The sequence below is a fragment of the Balaenoptera borealis genome (assembly GCF_965194805.1).
Source record: "Balaenoptera borealis genome assembly, chromosome: 7".
In the NCBI taxonomy this organism is placed as follows: domain Eukaryota; kingdom Metazoa; phylum Chordata; class Mammalia; order Artiodactyla; family Balaenopteridae; genus Balaenoptera; species Balaenoptera borealis.
The window spans coordinates 74,498,941-74,517,396 of NC_138864.1; the positions used below are offsets into that span (position 1 = coordinate 74,498,941).

Sequence of the window (18,456 nt, forward strand, 5' to 3'; positions counted from 1 at the left end):
AACAAAAACCACATTCACAGAAAGATAGACAAGATGAAAAGGCAGAGGGCTATTTACCAGATGAAGGAACAAGATAAAACCCCAGAAAAACAACAAAATGAAGTGGAGGTAGGCAAGCTTCCAGAAAAAGAATTCAGAATAATGATAGTGAAGATGATCCAGGACCTTGGAAAAAGAATGGAAGCAAAGATCGAGAAGATGCAAGAAATGTTTAACAAAGACCTAGAAGAATTAGCAAACAAACAGAGATGAACAATACAATAACTGAAATGAAAATACACTAGAAGGAATCAAGAGCAGAATAACTGAGGCAGCAGAACGGATAAGTGACCTGGAAGACAGAATGGTGGAATTCACTGCTGTGGAACAGAATAAAGAAAAAAGAATGAAAAAAAATGAAGACAGCCTAAGAGACCTCAGGGACAACATTAAACGAAACAACACTCGCATTATAGGGGTCCCAGAAGGAGAAGAGAGAGAGAAAGGACCAGAGAAAATATTTGAAGAGATTATAGTCGAAAACTTCCCTAACATGGGAAAGGAAATAGCCACCCAAGTCCAGGAAGCGCAGAGAGTCCCATACAGGATAAACCCAAGGAGAAACACACAGAGACACATAGTAATCAAACTGGCAAAAATTAAAGACAAAGAAAAATTATTGAAAGCAACAAGGATAAAACGACAAGTAACATACAAGGGAACTCCCATAAGGTTAACAGCTGATTTCTCAGCAGAAACTCTGCAAGCCAGAAGGGAGTGGCATGATATACTTAAAGTGATGAAAGGGAAGAACCTACAACCAAGATTACTCTACCTAGCCAGGATCTCATTCAGATTCGATGGAGAAATCAAAAGTTTTACAGACAAGCAAAAGCTAAGAGAATTCAGCACCACCAAACCAGCTCTACAACAAATGCTAAAGGAACTTCTCTAAGTGGGAAACACATGAGAAGAAAAGGAACTGCAAAAACAAACCCAAAACAATTAAGAAAACGGTCATAGGAACATACATATCGATAATTACCTTAAACGTGAATGGATTAAATGCTCCAACCAAAAGACACAGGCTTGCTGAATGGATACAAAAACAAGACCCATCTATATGCTGTCTACAAGAGACCCACTTCAGACCTAGGGACACATACAGACTTAAAGTGAGGAGATGGAAAAAGATATTCCATGCAAATGGAAATCAAAAGAAAGCTGGAGTAGCAATACTGATATCAGATAAAATAGACTTTAAAATAAAGAATGTTACAAGAGACAAGGAAGGACACTACATAATGATCAAGGGATCAATCCAAGAAGAAGATATAACAATTATAAATATATATGCACCCAACATAGGAACACCTCAATACATAAGGCAACTGCTAATAGCTATAAAAGAGGAAATCGACAGTAACACAAAAGTCGTGGCGGACTTTAACACCTCACTTACACCAATGGACAGATCATCCAAAATGAAAATAAATAAGGAAACAGAAGCTTTAAATGACACAATAGACCAGGTAGATTTAATTGATATTTACAGGACACTCCATCCAAAAACAGCAGATTACACTTTCTTCTCAAGTGCGCACGGAACATTCTCCAGGATAGATCACATCTTGGGTCACACATCAAGCCTCAGTAAATTTAAGAAAATTGAAATCATATCAAGCATCTTTTCTGTCCATAACACTATGAGATTAGAAATGAATTACAGGGAAAAAAACGTAAAAAACACAAACACATGGAGGCTAAACAATACGTTACTAAATAACCAAGAGATCACTGAAGAAATCAAAGAGGAAATCAAAAAATACCTAGAGATGAATGACAATAAAACAGGACGATCCAAAACCTATGGGATGCAGCAAAAGCAGTTCTAAGAGGGAAGTTTATAGCTATACAAGCCTACCTCAAGAAAGAAGAAAAATCTCAAATAAACAATCTAACCTTACACCTAAAGGAACTAGAGAAAGAAGAACAAACAAAACCCAAAGTTAGCAGAAGGAAAGAAATCATAAAGATCAGAGCGGAAATAAATGAAATAGAAACAAAGAAAACAATAGCAAAGATCAATAAAACGAAAATCTGGTTCTTTGAGAAGATAAACAAAATTGATAAACCATTAGCCAGACTCATCAAGAAAAAGAGGGAGAGGACTCAAATCAATAAAATTAGAAATGGAAGAGGAGAAGTTACAACAGACACCGCAGAAATACAAAGCATCCTAAGAGACTACTACAAGCAACTCTATGCCAATAAAATGGACAACCTGGAAGAAATAGACAATATTTTAGAAAGGTATAACCTTCCAAGACTGAACCAGGAAGAGATAGAAAATATGAACAGACCAATCGCAAGTAATGAAATTGAAACTGTGATTAAAAATCTTCCAACAAACAGAAGTCCAGGACCAGATGGCTTCACAGGTGAATTCTATCAAACATTTAGAGAAGAGCTAACACCCATCCTTCTCAAACTCTTCCAAAATATTGCAGAGGAAGGAACACTCCCAAACTCATTCTATGAGGCCACCATCACCCTGATACCAAAACCAGACAAAGATACTACAGAAAAAGAAAATTACAGACCAATATCACTGATGAATATAGATGCAAAAATCCTCAACAAAATACTAGCAAACAGAATCCCACAACACATTAAAAGGATCATACACCACGATCAAGTGGGATTTATCCCAGGGATGCAAGGATTCTTCAATATACGTAAATCAATCAATGTGATAAACCATATTAACAAATTGAAGAATAAAAACCATGTGATCATCTCAATAGATGCAGAAAAAGCTTTTGACAAAATTCAACACCCATTTATGATAAAAACTCTCCAGAAAGTGGGCATAGAGGGAACCTACCTCAACATACTAAAGGCCATATACGACAAACCCACAGCAAACATCATTCTCAATGGTGAAAAACTGAAACCATTTCCTCTAAGATCAGGAACAAGACAAGGAGGTCAACTCTCACCACTATTATTCAACATAGTTTTGGAAGTCCTAGCCATGGCAGTCAGAGAAGAAAAAGAAATAAAAGGAGTACAAATTGGAAAAGAAGAAGTAAAACTGTCACTGTTTGCAGATGACATGATACTATACATAGAGAATCCTATAGATGCCACCAGAAAAGTACTAGAGCTAATCAATGAATTTGGTAAAGTTGCAGGATACAAAATGAATGCACAGAAATCTCTTGTATTCCTATACTCTAGCAATGAAAGATCAGAAAGAGAAATTAAGGAAACAATCCCATTCACCATTGCAACAAAAAGAATAAAATACCTAGGAAAAAACCTAACTAAGGAGGTAAAAGACCTGTACTCAGAACACTATTAAGACACTGATGAAAGAAATTAAAGATGATACCAACAGATGGAGAGATATACCATGTTCTTGGATTGGAAGAATCAATATTGTGAAAATGACTATACTACCCAAAGCAATCTACAGATTCAATGCAATCCCTATCAAATTACCAATGGCATTTTTTACAGAACTAGAACGAAAAATCTTAAAATTTGTATGGAGACACAAAAGACCCCGAATAGCCAAAGCAGTCTTGAGGGAAAAAAATGGAGCTGGAGGAATCAGACTCCCTGACTTGAGACTATACTACAAAGCTACATTAATCAAGACAATATGGTACTGGCACAAAAACAGAAACATAGATCAATGGAACAAGATAGGAAGCGCAGAGATAAACCCACACAGCTATGGTCAACTAATCTATGACAAAGGAGGCAAGGATATACAATGGAGAGAAGCCAGTCTCTTCAATAAGTGGTGCTGGGAAAACTGGACAGCTATATGTAAAAGAATGAAATTAGAACACTCCCTAACACCATATACAAAAATAAACTCAAAATGGATTAGAGACCTAAATGTAAGACTGGACACTATAAAACTCTTAGAGGAAAACACAGGAAGAACACTCTTGGACATAAATCACAGCAAGATCTTTTTTGATCCACCTCTTAGAGTAATGGAAATAAAAACAAAAATAAACAAATGGGACCTAATGAAACTTCAAAGCTTTTGCACAGCAAAGGAAACCATAAACAAGATGAAAAGACAACCCTCAGAATGGGAGAAAATATTTGCAAACAAATCAACAGGCAAAAGATTAATCTCCAAAATATATAAACAGCTCATGCAGCCCAATATTAAAGAAACAAACAACCCAATCCCAAAATGGGCGGAAGACCTAAATAGACATTTCTCTGAAGAAGACATACAGATGGCCAAGAAGCACAGGAAAAGCTGCTCAACATCACTAATTATTAGAGAAATGCAAATCAAAACTACAATGAGGTATCACTTCCCACCAGTTAGAATGGGCATCATCAGAAAATCTACAAACAAGAAATGCTGGAGAGGGTGTGGAGAAAAGGGAACCCTCTTGCACTGTTGGTGGGAATGTAAACTGATACAGCCACTATGGAGAACAGCATGGAGGTTCCTTAAAAAACTAAAAATAGAATTACCATATGATCCAGCAATCCCACTACTGGGCATATACCCAGAGAAAACCACAATTCAAAAAGACACATGCACCCCAATGTTCATTGCAGCGCTATTTACAATAGCCAGGTCATGGAAGCAACCTAAATGTCCATTGACAGACGAATGGATAAAGAAGATGTGGTACATATATACAATGGAATATTACTCAGCTATAAAAAGAATGAAACTGGGTCATTTGTAGAGACGTGGATGGATCTAGAGACTGTCATACAGAGTGAAGTAAGTCAGAAAGAGAAAAACAGATATCGTATGTTAACGCATATACGTGGAACCTAGAAAAATGGTACAGATGAATCGGTTTGCAGGGCAGAAGTTGAGACACAGATGTAGAGAACAAACATACGGACAGCAAGTGGGGAAAGCGGCGGGGTGGTGGTGGTGGTGGTGTGTTGAATTGGGCGACTGGGATTGACATGTATACACTGATGTGTATAAAACTGAAGACTAATAAGGACCTGCTGTATAAAAAAATAAATACATAATTAAAAAAAAACAGGATCAGTATGAAGTGGAATGATGCCATATTGTTGAGTAAAGGAAAAAGTTATAGAACAACATGTACAGCATGGTTCCATTTTTTTATTAAAAATTGTAAAGTGTGACCTTTACATATATTTAAGTAAATATATATTATGTATTGGTATGAGCCTAGAAAAATATGCTTCAGGTTCTGGGATGGTATTGGAGGGGTAGAGAAGGAACACTACGACTCCTGTTTCTATCTACTTCAGAAAGCACAGTTAAATAATGAGTGATTTAACTATTTTATGTCTTTCTGCATTTTTCAAATGGAAAACTTTCAAAAATAGTGTCTTCATTTTGAGGATGAAAGAGCAAGGCTCGGAGAGTTTAAATGACTCTTGCAAAGCCATGCTGCTTACTCCTAGAATCCAGACCTCCTGATTCTCTAGCAGCTGCTTTGGCCACACTATGCCCAGAACAGAGCATTTGAACTGTTGACTAGGTTGGGAAATATTCACAAGCTTCAAACTCTACCCTTTGGTGTTCTTTCACCTTAAGACTTCTTGGTCTACAGCAACCGTGTTTTAGCCTAGTTAGCATATTAAAATATAAAATAAAATCTGCTAACTGCCTGTATTTTCTTTCTGGGAAGAAGGCAGCCTACTTGAGTGTGTCTGGATGGAAATCCGGAAGTCTGTGTTCCTACCCGAGTTGTACATGTTGGGTGAACCACCAAACACTGTATCTCGGTTTCCTCACCTGTGAAAATATTGTGCTGACCTACTTTCTCAGGATAGCTGGGTGGGCTACTTCATGATTTAAAACTGCTTTGAAAATACAAAGCTTCACTGAAATTATTTGTCAAGAGTTCCTCCTGTCTTAAACCTTCCTTGCTTCTCATGCCCTTCTCTGGCATATAAGCGCTATAGGCTTGGTATTTTTCTAATCTCGAAGTCTACAAAATTAAGCAGTAATTCTCAGGTCAGAAATATGTCCTCTGGTATTTGGTTCAAATGAGAATGGAGTCATTCTTTCTTTTAAACCTGAATGCAAAATGTGCGTGTGTATGCGCGCGTGCACTTGTGTATTTAACACAATCAAGTAGAAGCCCATTGGGCCTGGAGGCAGCTTGGGCTGCTAGCATCATGTGGGCACTTCTCTGGCTTCACATGGCATTGTGAGGCTTCACATCACCTGGACAACAAGAATTAGTAGTACAGCCTAAAGAGGGGAGGCAGAAAATGTTTTCTCTTCTTCTATCTCCCCTTGTTCACCTTCCCTGCCTGTCCCATGATTGTACTCTGTGCCAGTCTGTGGGGGAAGTGGAGGCAAAGTATCATAAAGCACAACAGCACTAAGAAGAAGAAAAAGAGGGAATTCCTTGGCGGTCCAGTGTTTAGGACTCGGTGCTTTCACTGTCCAGGGCCCGGGCTCAATCCCTGGTCAGAGAACTAAGATCCCACAAGCCTCATGGCATGGCCAAAAAAAAAAAAGAAAAAGAAAAAAAGATCAGGGAAGGGAAGCTGAGGGTTTGCATGAGCTGCTTTTACCAACTAAAATATGTTGAGTGAAAGGAAAAGCCTCCACTGAGAGCAGAGTGCCTCTTTCTTCCACCCCACCTCCCACCCTGACAGGGTCAAGGGATGATGAGAAGGAGATGCGGATGGTCACATTATAGGTCCACCCCCATGGAACACTTTAAACACGGGTGTGGCATAGATCTGAGGATGGTCAACCTTCTAAGTTATAGCCGGAATCCCTTCAATTGCTACCTCTTCTTTCATATTTGAATATTTTCAAAATTTTTTCAGTGTTGATCTTGAGTTTTTGGTTGTAAAAATGTCTTTCTCCAAGTATATTGTACTTTCCTTGGGCCATAAACATCCTGTAACTCTCCCAATACCTACACCTGTGCTCTGTGTATAGCAGGCAATTCAGCATGATTAAAGAAAATAGTTCTACATGCTGTCCAGTGTGTGTCAACTGTTCTGTGATTCTGGGATGGTATCTCCAGACTCCTGCCAGCTTACTCCGGCAATGTGTATGGTTTTTGTTTAGGGGGGTTTCTTTGGTTAATGATCATCCCTAGCACATTCATGAAGACCCCACAAAACCCATTTTAAGAAAAAGAGAACCAATTCTTTTTCCTCTCCAACATGCTCTCAGATTCTTTTAAGTTGTGTTTTCTTAGATTTTTGAGGAAGAAAGGAATCTCCATGGTCTTCTCGCCCAGTCACTCACTGGGTTTCCAGAATCCCTCCCCAACTTCTCCATGAGGTGGGCTCCCAGCCTCTGGTTGAAGCCTTCCAGAGACAGGAAGCTCTTTCCTTCTTTGAACAGCTCTGACAGAAAGGACTCTACCATGTTGCGTGGACACAAGTCCACCCTGGAGTTCTGCCTCCCATGACCTTGGAGAATAAGCCGGATCGCTCTTGAAGATGACTCTCACGGGTTTCCTCCATCTCAGAAGCCATCCTCAAGTCTTTTCTCCTCCTCGCTGAACAGTCTTGCTTCCTTCCAACAGAGAGCTGCTTGGCTGCTGCCGGTGTCATGCCTTGTGGGACAGAGATGAAGCCCTCTGACTCCTGGAACCCAAGCAGGCCCGTTTGTGGAAGAAATGTGAGCATTCACACCTTCTTGCCTTTGCACCCGAGGAGCCCATGCCCAGGCCTCCTGCTGAGGTCAGACACTCAGGGCGTGTGCCCACCCTCCTTCCCTCCATCCGCATGTGCCCTGGGAGGCAGGCCAGTGCTTGCACCCTCTCTGAGGCCTGAGCAAGAGCAAGGCTTGGCGTGATGACTGAGGATAACAACACTCATAGCCCAGCTTCTTATTATACCACAGCCCCTACCCTAGGAGCTCACTGTTCAAAGTATAAGGAGAACCATGTTTTCCGCTAATGTAAGACCTAAGTTTAATCTAACTAGTTAGAATAATTAGTGTTCCCAGGTATGGTGCCCCTCATGATGAGGGACCATCATGTTCTTTGTCACTGGAGATGCTCATAAAGACAGCCGGAGGAAACAAACCAGAACTGAATAAAGCCAGGCTAGTGGGGGTTTTGGTTCTTATTTTGTTTTAAAGTTAGCCATAGAATTATGGCCTAGGGAGATTAAAGCACCTAACACATCACCGACTCCATTCCTTGACTAATGGAGGAGAAATAAGGTAATATATTCTGTTTGCTTTGGGTTCATGTGGTAAACGTTTTGATTTAGGATGGTTTGTGTAAAGCTAAGCTGGACATATTCAAGCGTACCTTACATGAAACTATCCTGTTATCTTTGATTCTGGGAGAAACATGTTCAGAATTATCCAGGGCTGGAGCTACCTAGAGCAGGAAATGAAAGTGCTAGCCTGTAACATTCAGTCAACCTGATTCCCCCAGTGTCTTCTCAATGGCCTCTCAGGCTGGATCACTCTCTGGGCCGGGCTGTGTTCCCTGGCAGCAAAGCCAGGTAAGTGGTGAGTAGTTAAAAAGTTTCCTACCTGCCCCATTTGGACACGTTTGCACAAACTGGGTCTTCAGCTATAACAACAAATGCCAACAAATGACCTCCAACATTCACACAACAAATAAAACTCAAAAGTGTAGTATAAGGTCTTTTGCCTTTGGTACATTTCCTTCCCTCCCGCCTTCACCAGGCATTGTGCTGGGCACAATGAACAAGGTCTGGGCTCTGCCTTGTTCTCACAGTCAAGATGGGATGAAGAATCAGCTATGAAAACCTAGTGTGCTGACTGCTGGAAGAGAGGGCGCTGAGGCACACTGGGGAGGGGAGGAGGGTCGAAGGGCTGGGGTGATGAGGGTGGGATGGAAGGCTTTGAGGAGACCTGATCCTGAAACTGAAACTCGAAAGATGAGTAGGAGTCAGCCTGATGCTTGAAGTAAAGAGGGACATTAAGGGCAGAGAGAATAGCATATGCAAAGGCACTGCCAGAGAGGTAGGGGGAAAATCAGGAAGGAGGGATGGCACAGGAAAGCTAGGATTAACAGTATCACATGGCACAGGGTCAAGTAATGTTGGGACTGGACAGTATTTCCTGGCTACCAGGAGGCCCTGAGCCTCCGGACCCTGCCTGCAAATCTCCAGCAGTTGGAGCATTGATTGCATGGAAGTGCATAGAGTTGGGGGAGACCTTGGAGACCCTCAAGTCCAGCCTTCCTCCCACTGTGGGAACTTTCCTATGGCCTTCTGACTGGGGCCTTTCAATCTAAGCCTCATCACTTCCACAGTCACGGAGTCCCACCAAATCTCAAGGCCAAGCCAACTTCAGTGGTTAACAAGTTCTTATTTACACAGACAGTAGCTGGGGCCAGATATTTAAGAACAGATAGCCTTGATTGTGTGTGCCTACCTTAACTTCAGAATGTGGCTTTCCCCGTCTATTGGAACTGTTCTTTACTCATCTTGGGCTCATAGTACCTGATAGTTACAACAGCTACCATTTATTGAAACCTGTTATGTACCAGGCACTACAACAGTGTCAGAGGCTTTATGTATGTTTTCTCATTTAATCTTCCCAGCAATCTTTTTGAGGTAGGTGTACAGATACGGTTCTTTGTTTTGGCAAACTACAGACACTGATTCAGCTAACTTATGCAAAAACATGATCTATTGGCAGAACATGGGGTAGCTCATAAAATTGAAGAAGCTGAAAAACCAGGCCCCAAGAAGGACAGCAGCCTGGTAGCTCAGGAAATTCTGGCATCAGGAACTGATGGACAGTCCCTTCATGATGTCATTTTCAGAAGGACTCAACTCCAACCATTTTCCATCCTTGGGTCACCCCACTCAGGTTTAAAATTCCAGGGAGGCAAAGTTTGATTGTCCAGGGATAGGCAGGCCTATCCGTGATTGACCATGATTGACACGAGGACTCTACTTGACTTGGAGGAAATCAAGGTGATTTTCCTAGAGCAGGGAGAGTGAATTCTGAGTGGACATAACAGCTGTCCATTAGCACAGGTGACATCATCCCTGTTTACAGACCAGGAAACTGCAACTCAGAGAGGCCAAGCAAATCTCCCAGGGTTACACAGACAATAAATGGCACAGCCAGGGTTTCAACCTACACTCTCCTGACTCCAAAGTCCAGGTACTTCCCATTCCTCCTTGCTGCCTGTTTACCTGAGCTGCATATGGATATTGATATTTAGAGTCAAGCTATGCCTGGTAGGTGGAAACTTTGCTGTCAGTCCTATGTCTGGGTCAGTCTCCATTAGTTCCCATCCCAGTTCTTAGGGGATGGCTCCAGAAACAGCTTTCTGTCCCCTCACATGAGCCTATTTTGCTGTGAGGAAGTAGCCATGCTCTGTTTGCCCTAGTAGGAGAAAAGGGAATAGTAAAACACACCCCATCTCTCCAATGTCTCCAATGTTTTGCCCTTGGGAGCAACACACAATACTCCCTTCTCTACATGCTGACCTTCTAAATATTTGAAAAGAGCTATCTGTGCCACCCAGATCTTCTCTTCACAAAGCTAAATATTCCCATTCCTTTAACGATTCCTCATACTGCTGTCCCATATGACAACATGGGGATAATTTCCATATGTTGGCTAATTCTCCCAGAACTTACATCAGATGAGAATCTGGCCCTGTATGAAAAGAAACTCTTTCCACTTGCTTTCTCTTTCTGATTCATTAGATTTCATATAAACCTTTCTGATGACTACCTGCTGTTTTCTAATTCAGCTGCAACCCAATATGACTCACTAGGCAAAATTCTTATTCTTTAGTCTTCGTTTATCATTTCCCACCAACCCAGGGCCCTGAAAAGCACCCTTCAGGAGCCATAGCCAATGGGCAATATATGTCCACTAAAAATGCCACGTTTTGATTCTTTGCCATGTTCCAGTTTATATATGGTCATATGACTCTTTAAAATCAAGGTTTTTGTTCAATGTAAATAACTTTAAGTTTGAACAGCTGTAATCACATCCTCCAAAGAAAATACCCTGGAACTTGGTTGAGGGTGTTGTATGCCAGATTCTCCTCCTAAAATCTCTTTAATTGTTCTTTACATTTTTCAAAAAGGAAAGTAGAGATTTGAAAATTATTTTGAGGTTTTGAACATTTACAGGGCATTTCCTCCTAAAGACATTAGTTGCACTGTTTCTGAAACAAAAAGTGTCTGATTATATAAATAGTCATGGAACCTCCAAATCTGAGTTGGAAGAAAGGGAAAGGAAGGAGAATTGCAAATGTAGGGAAAGAAGTTTAGGATTTTTCTGGTCTGAATCTTATAGCTGGGCAGCTTGGAAGACTGGAGCTGGCACGTTATGGAATTAAATAAATAGCGGAGGAGCTGGACTGAACGACTCCATATCCTAGGCTCAGCGTGTGACCAGCCCAGGGAAACATTCCCATCCTCTTGCTCTTCAGAACATGGTTCAAAATTCACCGTTTATGATCTGCACATCATAGAAAATGAACTGAACTCAGACAGTGGCACTTACTGTCGGCTCTGCCATCAGTGAACTATCTATCTTTGAACAAATTACCACCTGATTTTGAAGGCCCTTTCCATAGAACCATTGGTCAGTGAGCATCTCTTTAGAGAGATGATCTTTAGGGATGAGGCTGTGGTAAGAGGAAGGAGCAACCTCTATTGCTGTATTGTGTTATTCCACCTGGAACAAAGGGAGAGAAAGTTTCTCCCAGTTCTCTGCTTCACTGGACTTAGTATATGCAGGCTGAAGAATGAATTGCTAAACGAAGCGGGTAGCTTCTGTGGTCACTGGTCATCAGGTTTATGGAATGTAGAAACTCACAAGTGGAAGCCTCATTAGGAATCATCTGGGCAAACCTTTGCCTGTCACAAAAATTGCCTCCACAGACCACTGAGCAGCGGCTAAGATGGTGGCTACTTCAGTACATCGGGGTAGGGCTTCTGCCGCCTTCCAAAGCAGCTCATTCTCTTCTGAGGTGGTTGTAAACATTATACCCTTTCAGTATTGAACTGAAGTCCACCACCTCTTGATTAGGGTATGCCCTCTAGAGCCGCAGAAAATAATACCTGCACCGTTCCTGAACTCTCCAATTTCTTTCAACTGCTCTTTATATCACTTAATTCCCAGACCCCTTACTTCCTTGGGCACCTTTTTAGTGCACACTTCATTTCGTTGCAATCCCTTGTGCATAATTTGAATCTAGTCCTCCTACTGCGTGAGCCTCCTAGATATGTAGACGTCTAGAGTATAAGCTCTACGAGGGAAAAGGCTGTGTTTGTTTCACCAGCAACTAGTAATGCCTGAAATGTAGGTACTCAAAAAATATTTTCTGAGTGAATGACTGACCTTTTCTTTAGGTGCCTTGTATAGAACTCTAAGGAATGTCGAAAGTCCGCCCTCCTCCTAACAGGATGGGAAATTATGCCCTTTGTGTTTAATTTGAATAAAGAGAATGTCTCTTTCTCACAGGCAGAGCCAGGTTAGACTTGCTCGAAGGCCGGTAACTTATGCTTTAAAATGTTAAACTACGTGGAAACATCATTACCAGAGAATAACTTAGACATTGGCAACTTTGGCTCAACATGTGTTGTACTGATGTTTTCCAGTACCTTTGTGATTCATACAATTTTCTAGGCTCTTTTGATTAACAAGAGAAAAATTTATAAATCAGCAAGAAGAAGAACTGTGGAATTTTGCCTTACTCAATGTAAGTAATCACCTGAAATCTGCAGAAGGTCACCTCTGGCACCTGGCTACACAGCTGAATGAATAATTCACTAATTACTTTGTTGTGCACCCCTCTAAGTGATTTTGGGGATGAGTGGGTGTTTGAGGGACTCCAGTGGAGTAAAACACAGCTGTCGAATTTTTTAACATTCACTTGAAAAGCAAAGAACGCAAAAGGCCCATGATTTCACCTCAACATTTCCAGCCTCCACGGACAGACTCTAGCTCGTCCTTGACCAATAGGAGACCCAGGTCATCTCTCCACCACGGCCAAATGCGATCTATGACTTAACTTTCTGGGAAGTGCTGTTGATCAGCAGGCACCTCCCTTTGAGGACAAGAAAACGATCTACTAAATGGGACTTATTATCCTTCTTCCATAAGACCACTTCCAGTTTTAGTGAAATTGAGTTATTGTGAACATATTTTTCTGTGCTGCTGTCTCACAGTAAGCTCTGTGTGTGTGTGTTTGTGCGTGTGTGCGTGTATGTGTAGACATGTGTACCTTGTTTCGTTTTCTACTCTCACAAATAGCCAGGAGACTGCAGAGGGCATGGCCAATCAGTCCTCCAGTTCCTGGCAAGGAATTACAAACTGTAGGAAATCAGCTTTAAAAGATTTTCTGGCCCCTCACATTATTATTAAGCTAAACCTAACAAGGATCTGAGTGGGGCAAAGGAGGCAGTATACTTTCTGAGGAAACTAGCCTGAAACTATTTAGAGACATAGTATCTAAAAATTCTGTTGAAAAAGAGATTTCTCAATACCTTCTTCTCTTCCTAAAGTTTGAAATAACCCTTAAAGCCACTATAATTACAGCATTTATTTCTAATGACGTCTTTTTTTGTCAGCCCTCTCCAACCTCAACCTTGTATATCCCCTGCTGCTAGAAATCACCTATTTTAAACTAAAAAAAAAAGAAAGACTGTAAAACAAAAAGAAAAGCAAAGACTCATGATCATATGATTCTAGTTTTTAACAAAGACCAACAGTTTATTATAGAAAAATATAAATTAAATGACTAACAACAAAATCTGTTCTTTACTTGGTGATCCTGGGCTGACTTTTCCTGAGATGACTTCTCTTTGTTTTCACTGGGAAGCAATACCTATTGAGGGACAGGATTCTGTCTGTAAAAAAATGATTACAATTCACAGAGGAGATTAAATTTTCACCAACAAACTTTTCATTTTTCCTAAACTTCCTAGACCAAAACCCCACTAGACTCTACGTCTGCAACTCCCACAGAAGGATTTCACTAAGGGCTTTGGCTCTCTTCCTTCCAATTCCTGCTCTTCCTAATGCTCTTGGTCGGAATTCTCCCCTGCTAAGCACCAGCAGTCTGACTCACTCTAGGGACTGGGAGTAAAAGGGCCTTCATATTGTGAAGTTCAAGGCTTCTATAAAAGAAGGTCAGACAGCATAACCACAACTGGGGTTAAATAAAGGCCCAGGGGAAAAGGCAAAATAATTCTGGGGCAAACTCCCAGGTTTTACTGAGGACTTGTTGATTTTAGTTTTCTTTTCTGCTTTTATTCAGATAAAATGTTTCGTGTAAGGTGTTTATATGTGACTTCTTGACCTTCCAAGTGATTACTGAAAAGTATGCAGTGGGAAGACTCTAATCCCAAATTGTCTATCTCTCCAGCATCAGATCTTACAATTTTTGGTGCAGAGAGCAGAACATGCCATTGTAATGTTATTTACTTGTTTATAGGTCTGTCTCTCCTACTCAGCTGGAAACTTTATCAAAGGCAAGAACTCTGCTCTTTGTGTCTTTTTATCCCCAAAGCCTTGTTTAATGCCTGGTACATAGCCAATAAGTATTTGTTGAATTAATCCATGAAGGTAAATTGAAAGGATGCCATTGGCATTAATTGTTATTACTGGCAAGACCTTCTGTAGGCAGATAAATGGCCCCATGATGGCTCTGGTAACCACCCTGTCTTTTGAGGCCCAGTCTTAAGCCCTTTTTCACTCTCCTTCCCAAGCATGGAGCCTGAGAAGGCTCAGTTTGATTTCCATATTTGGATCATGCTGAGTGCAGACTCCAGTTCTATAATCCATTTCTTTCTGAGGCTGTTGGCACCTGCGGAGTCAGGAAGTAACATCTGCTTCAGTGAGCTGATTACCAATGAGAAGAAAAGGGGTAAAGGCCAGCGTTAGGTGGGGTCTGGCTTAGCTTCAAAGCAGGCATAGGGCTTGTATCTTAATGAGAGCGTTTACATATTCAGGAAAGATACATCTGAAGGGCAAATTATCTGGTTCAAGACCAAGTGCATAATGAAATGTTGCTGATTAGATTGCTCTAAGTCAATGGCACACTGTCATGTAAAAGCTTCCCTCTCAGTTCTCATTGCTTCACTCTAGTTGGGGCCCTGGTTGCCTCAAGCCGGGATCACTACAGTGGTTCCTCATGTGATCTACCCTTGCTGGGTGTCTCTGCACCAAATCCTGTTCCATAAACTAGAATGTTAATATCCCTAAAATGCCATTTTCATTTGCTTAAAAGCCTGTTTTCTCCCGTTCCTGGCATTCAAGTATTTCCACGACCATATTTTCATTCTACCTCCTGACAGAGTTCCAAGCCAATGCTCCACTGCTCCATCCCACCAGCCTGGTGCACTCACTCATAGAGAGTGTCCTGATTCCTTTCTGCTATGCTTGTTGGTCCTATTAGTCTACAACGTCCTGTTTACATTGCTTCATGTCTCCAAATTCTGCCCACCTTTCCAGGTTCACTTCAAGCCTCATCTATTCCACAAAGTCTTCTGCCATCATTCTAGTCCTCAGCAACACTTCCTTCTCTGAACACCTATAGAGCAGTGGGACATTGGGAAGGGACTAATGTGTACTATATTTTAAGGATCCTTGAATTCAAACATATTCAGTGGGATAGAGCATAGTTTCTTTGAAATCTCAATGTCAGCTCATAGATTGTCCAGTGTGGACAACTCCTGTGGTGCAGAGACTCAGTCTAATGAGATAAAACCAATATGTCAGGATGGGATGCTCTTTCCACATCATCCCCTTTGTCCCTTCCCATTGTTGTCACATTTAATCATAGAGTTATGTCTTGAGGATGAGTGGTATCAGCCAGAAAAAGGTTTTAGTCTTGAGAGGACTCCACTCTGAAGAATCAGAAGATCCAGGTGAAAAGAATCTGCTATTTGAGTGGTGATAACTTGAAGTGGGACGAGCTGGTTTGAACATAGGGAGTGGTGGCATAATGAAGTTGAGCTCCCCAAGGAGAAATGGGTGAAGGAGGGAAATGGATGAAGGAGGGAATCCCAAGGGAAAGGGTGTTTCCAGGCAGCCATGCAAGACAGACACAACAAAGCAGAAGATGGCTTGATGAGAACAACAACAGTGACAACAAAAATCTGTCCTATCCTTTGGACTCTGTATGGATTTCTGGGCAACTATGAGTAAGACTGGATGATTTCTGGTAGTGGACTGATTATGTACCCATTTTCAAGAGATGTAGAAGATAAGAGCAGGGATACTCCAGCTTGTAAGAGACTAGATCTGGGGGCTCTGCCACAGAGATTCTCCTATGGAAAACAGGAGGAAGAGGTAGTGGTGATGGTGGTGGTGGAGATGAATAGAACATCGAGGGAAAATCTAGCTGATGGTTCATGCAGCCATAACAGAAGAGAAAGCCATTTACCTAATGGCAGTTACATATATCTTGGTGGAAATGCCTAAAAGAAAATAACCTCTAAAGTGCTAGACTTAACATCTAATCCTTGCCACTTATTCCATGAACACTCTTGGCACTTACAATGTTAGACCTTGTTTTTTAAGAATATGTTTTTCAAACATTTTTGATGGCTACCCACGCTAAAAAATATCTTACACAGGCTAATATTTCACGGGGAAAAAAACTTAAACTTTACTAAGAATAAGTACAATGCATTTTGATATTTTCTAATCTGGTAAGGTCTTTTTAATTTTAAAAATGCTGGTCAAGACCTACTAAATTGGCTTCATGACCCACTAACAAGAAAACTATGTCAGAGCAATTAGGCATGGCTGACTTCCAAGACCATAACACAAGAGTGAAGAGAGACTCAGCAAACCTAGTTCCAAGTATATTCTAATGGATTGTCAGGGGTGCTATTGGTAGAAAATTTAAAAGGCTTCTTATACCCCTTAAACTATATCCTTTATTGTTTAACCCTTAAGGCAAACTCCTTAAGAAACCACACAAGGATGGAAGGACTGCTTTAGGGACATGGGGAATAACCTAGAATCTGAGAGTCTACATCTCATTCCATGGTGGTCCTTGGAGGGAGAAAAGATGTTCACAGCAGACCAAACCTCACTCTCTGAAGGCAGGACCATGTCTTTCTATCCCCTTCAGTACCCAATATGGTGCTTTTCATGAAGAAAGTACACAATAAAATGTTGGATCACACATTTTGAGACTAATAAATTCTAGAACAGTGACTTTAAACTTTTGAAGGGTATTCTTCCTTTTGATAAAAGTGCTCACATTTCTGACCATATACCCCTAGATTCTGATCCTAAACTTTCTCTAACTTACCACTCCATTGTTGATTACTTGAAAATTAGTAGAAGAGGAAATGAGCATTTGTGAAAAACCGTTAAGCTTCAAGAACATAGTGTAGTTAACCTCATTTAAATTGCTTAGCAATTTTATGAGATACATACTATTTCCCCCATTTTAGATGAAGCAATTGGAACCCCATGCAGTTAGGAGATTTGATCAAGAACTCAGAGCTAGGATGTTCCAGAACCAGGATTTGAACCCACACCTAGATAATTCTGAAGCCTACATTCTTCTCATGCCTTCAGAATAGGTCATACATGGAAGTCAGGCCTTTGGGGCCTTGGTGGAATGAATACCGATCTGGGTACAAGTGTTAGCTCTCTTAAAACTCTCCTTGTGGCCTGGGCATATTGTTCAACCCTTCTGAGTCTTGGTTTTTCCATTTATAAAATGAGGATCATGCCCTCCTCCTAATAGAACCACTGTGAAGATTAAATGAGATGATGTATATGAATTGTAAATGGTGGATGCTTGTGTAAATATGAGATGCCACTTAGTGCCTTGGCTTCCTATAAGGGGTGAGGGTAAATGTGATAACTTTTATAAATCACCTGGCATCCTGCCTTAAAAAAATGATACATGCTCGATGAATTTTCCTTTCCTTTTCTGCTTCCTTAAGGTGTATATGACAAATCTACACTGAAATAATCCAATAAAGCCATACAGGTAAATGCTAGACTGGCAAGATCCAGGGCAAACATGCCAAGTGGTCCAACCAGGAAGGCAGGGGCCGGAGCTTGAGAGCCCAACCTTAAAAGATACATGCTCACGGAGAGCTTCTACTTTGGAATCCTGTCTACAGATTACAGGAGTGGCAGCCAATTGGTGAAGGTTTAAATTCAGGTTGCCAAGCAGCAGTTTCAGAAGGGGCCTCTTTGCTTTTGGAAAATAAATAGAAAAACTGGCTCAAGCAGCATGCCCATCTCTGTCTGTCTTGGATAACCCCAGCATACATGTTAGCTTGAATGGGAAAGATCAAGGGAATAGGAGATAGTTTTGTTTTTATTCAATTAAGGGTCATTAATGATATTTAACTGCTTTCCAGTATCAGTAGGTGTGATCAAATGGGCTGCAAGTTCTCTAAGTGCCTCAGCTCTCCCTCACTATCAGAGTATACTATAGTGTATTACAGATTTCACAACTAGACTCTCCTGGTTGCCTGAAAGTCAGAGGACCAAGGGAACAAAGACATGCTCTTCCA

General features: G+C 41.0%; 1 protein-coding gene across 2 annotated transcripts in view; it reads left to right on the forward strand.

The window, feature by feature from the left end:
- Nucleotides 1–18,456, forward strand: part of LOC309631734 (uncharacterized protein) — a 492,832-nt gene that overhangs the window by 321,388 nt on the left and 152,988 nt on the right. For both annotated transcript variants that reach the window (XM_082398597.1, XM_082398599.1), the window contains one exon: nucleotides 7,521–7,615. Coding sequence is in view for 1 of the 2 variants with exons in the window: in XM_082398599.1 (XP_082254725.1) it covers nucleotides 7,521–7,568 (48 nt within the window). In the remaining variant the exon portion in view is untranslated. Of the gene's footprint in view, nucleotides 1–7,520; nucleotides 7,616–18,456 lie in introns of those variants that run through there.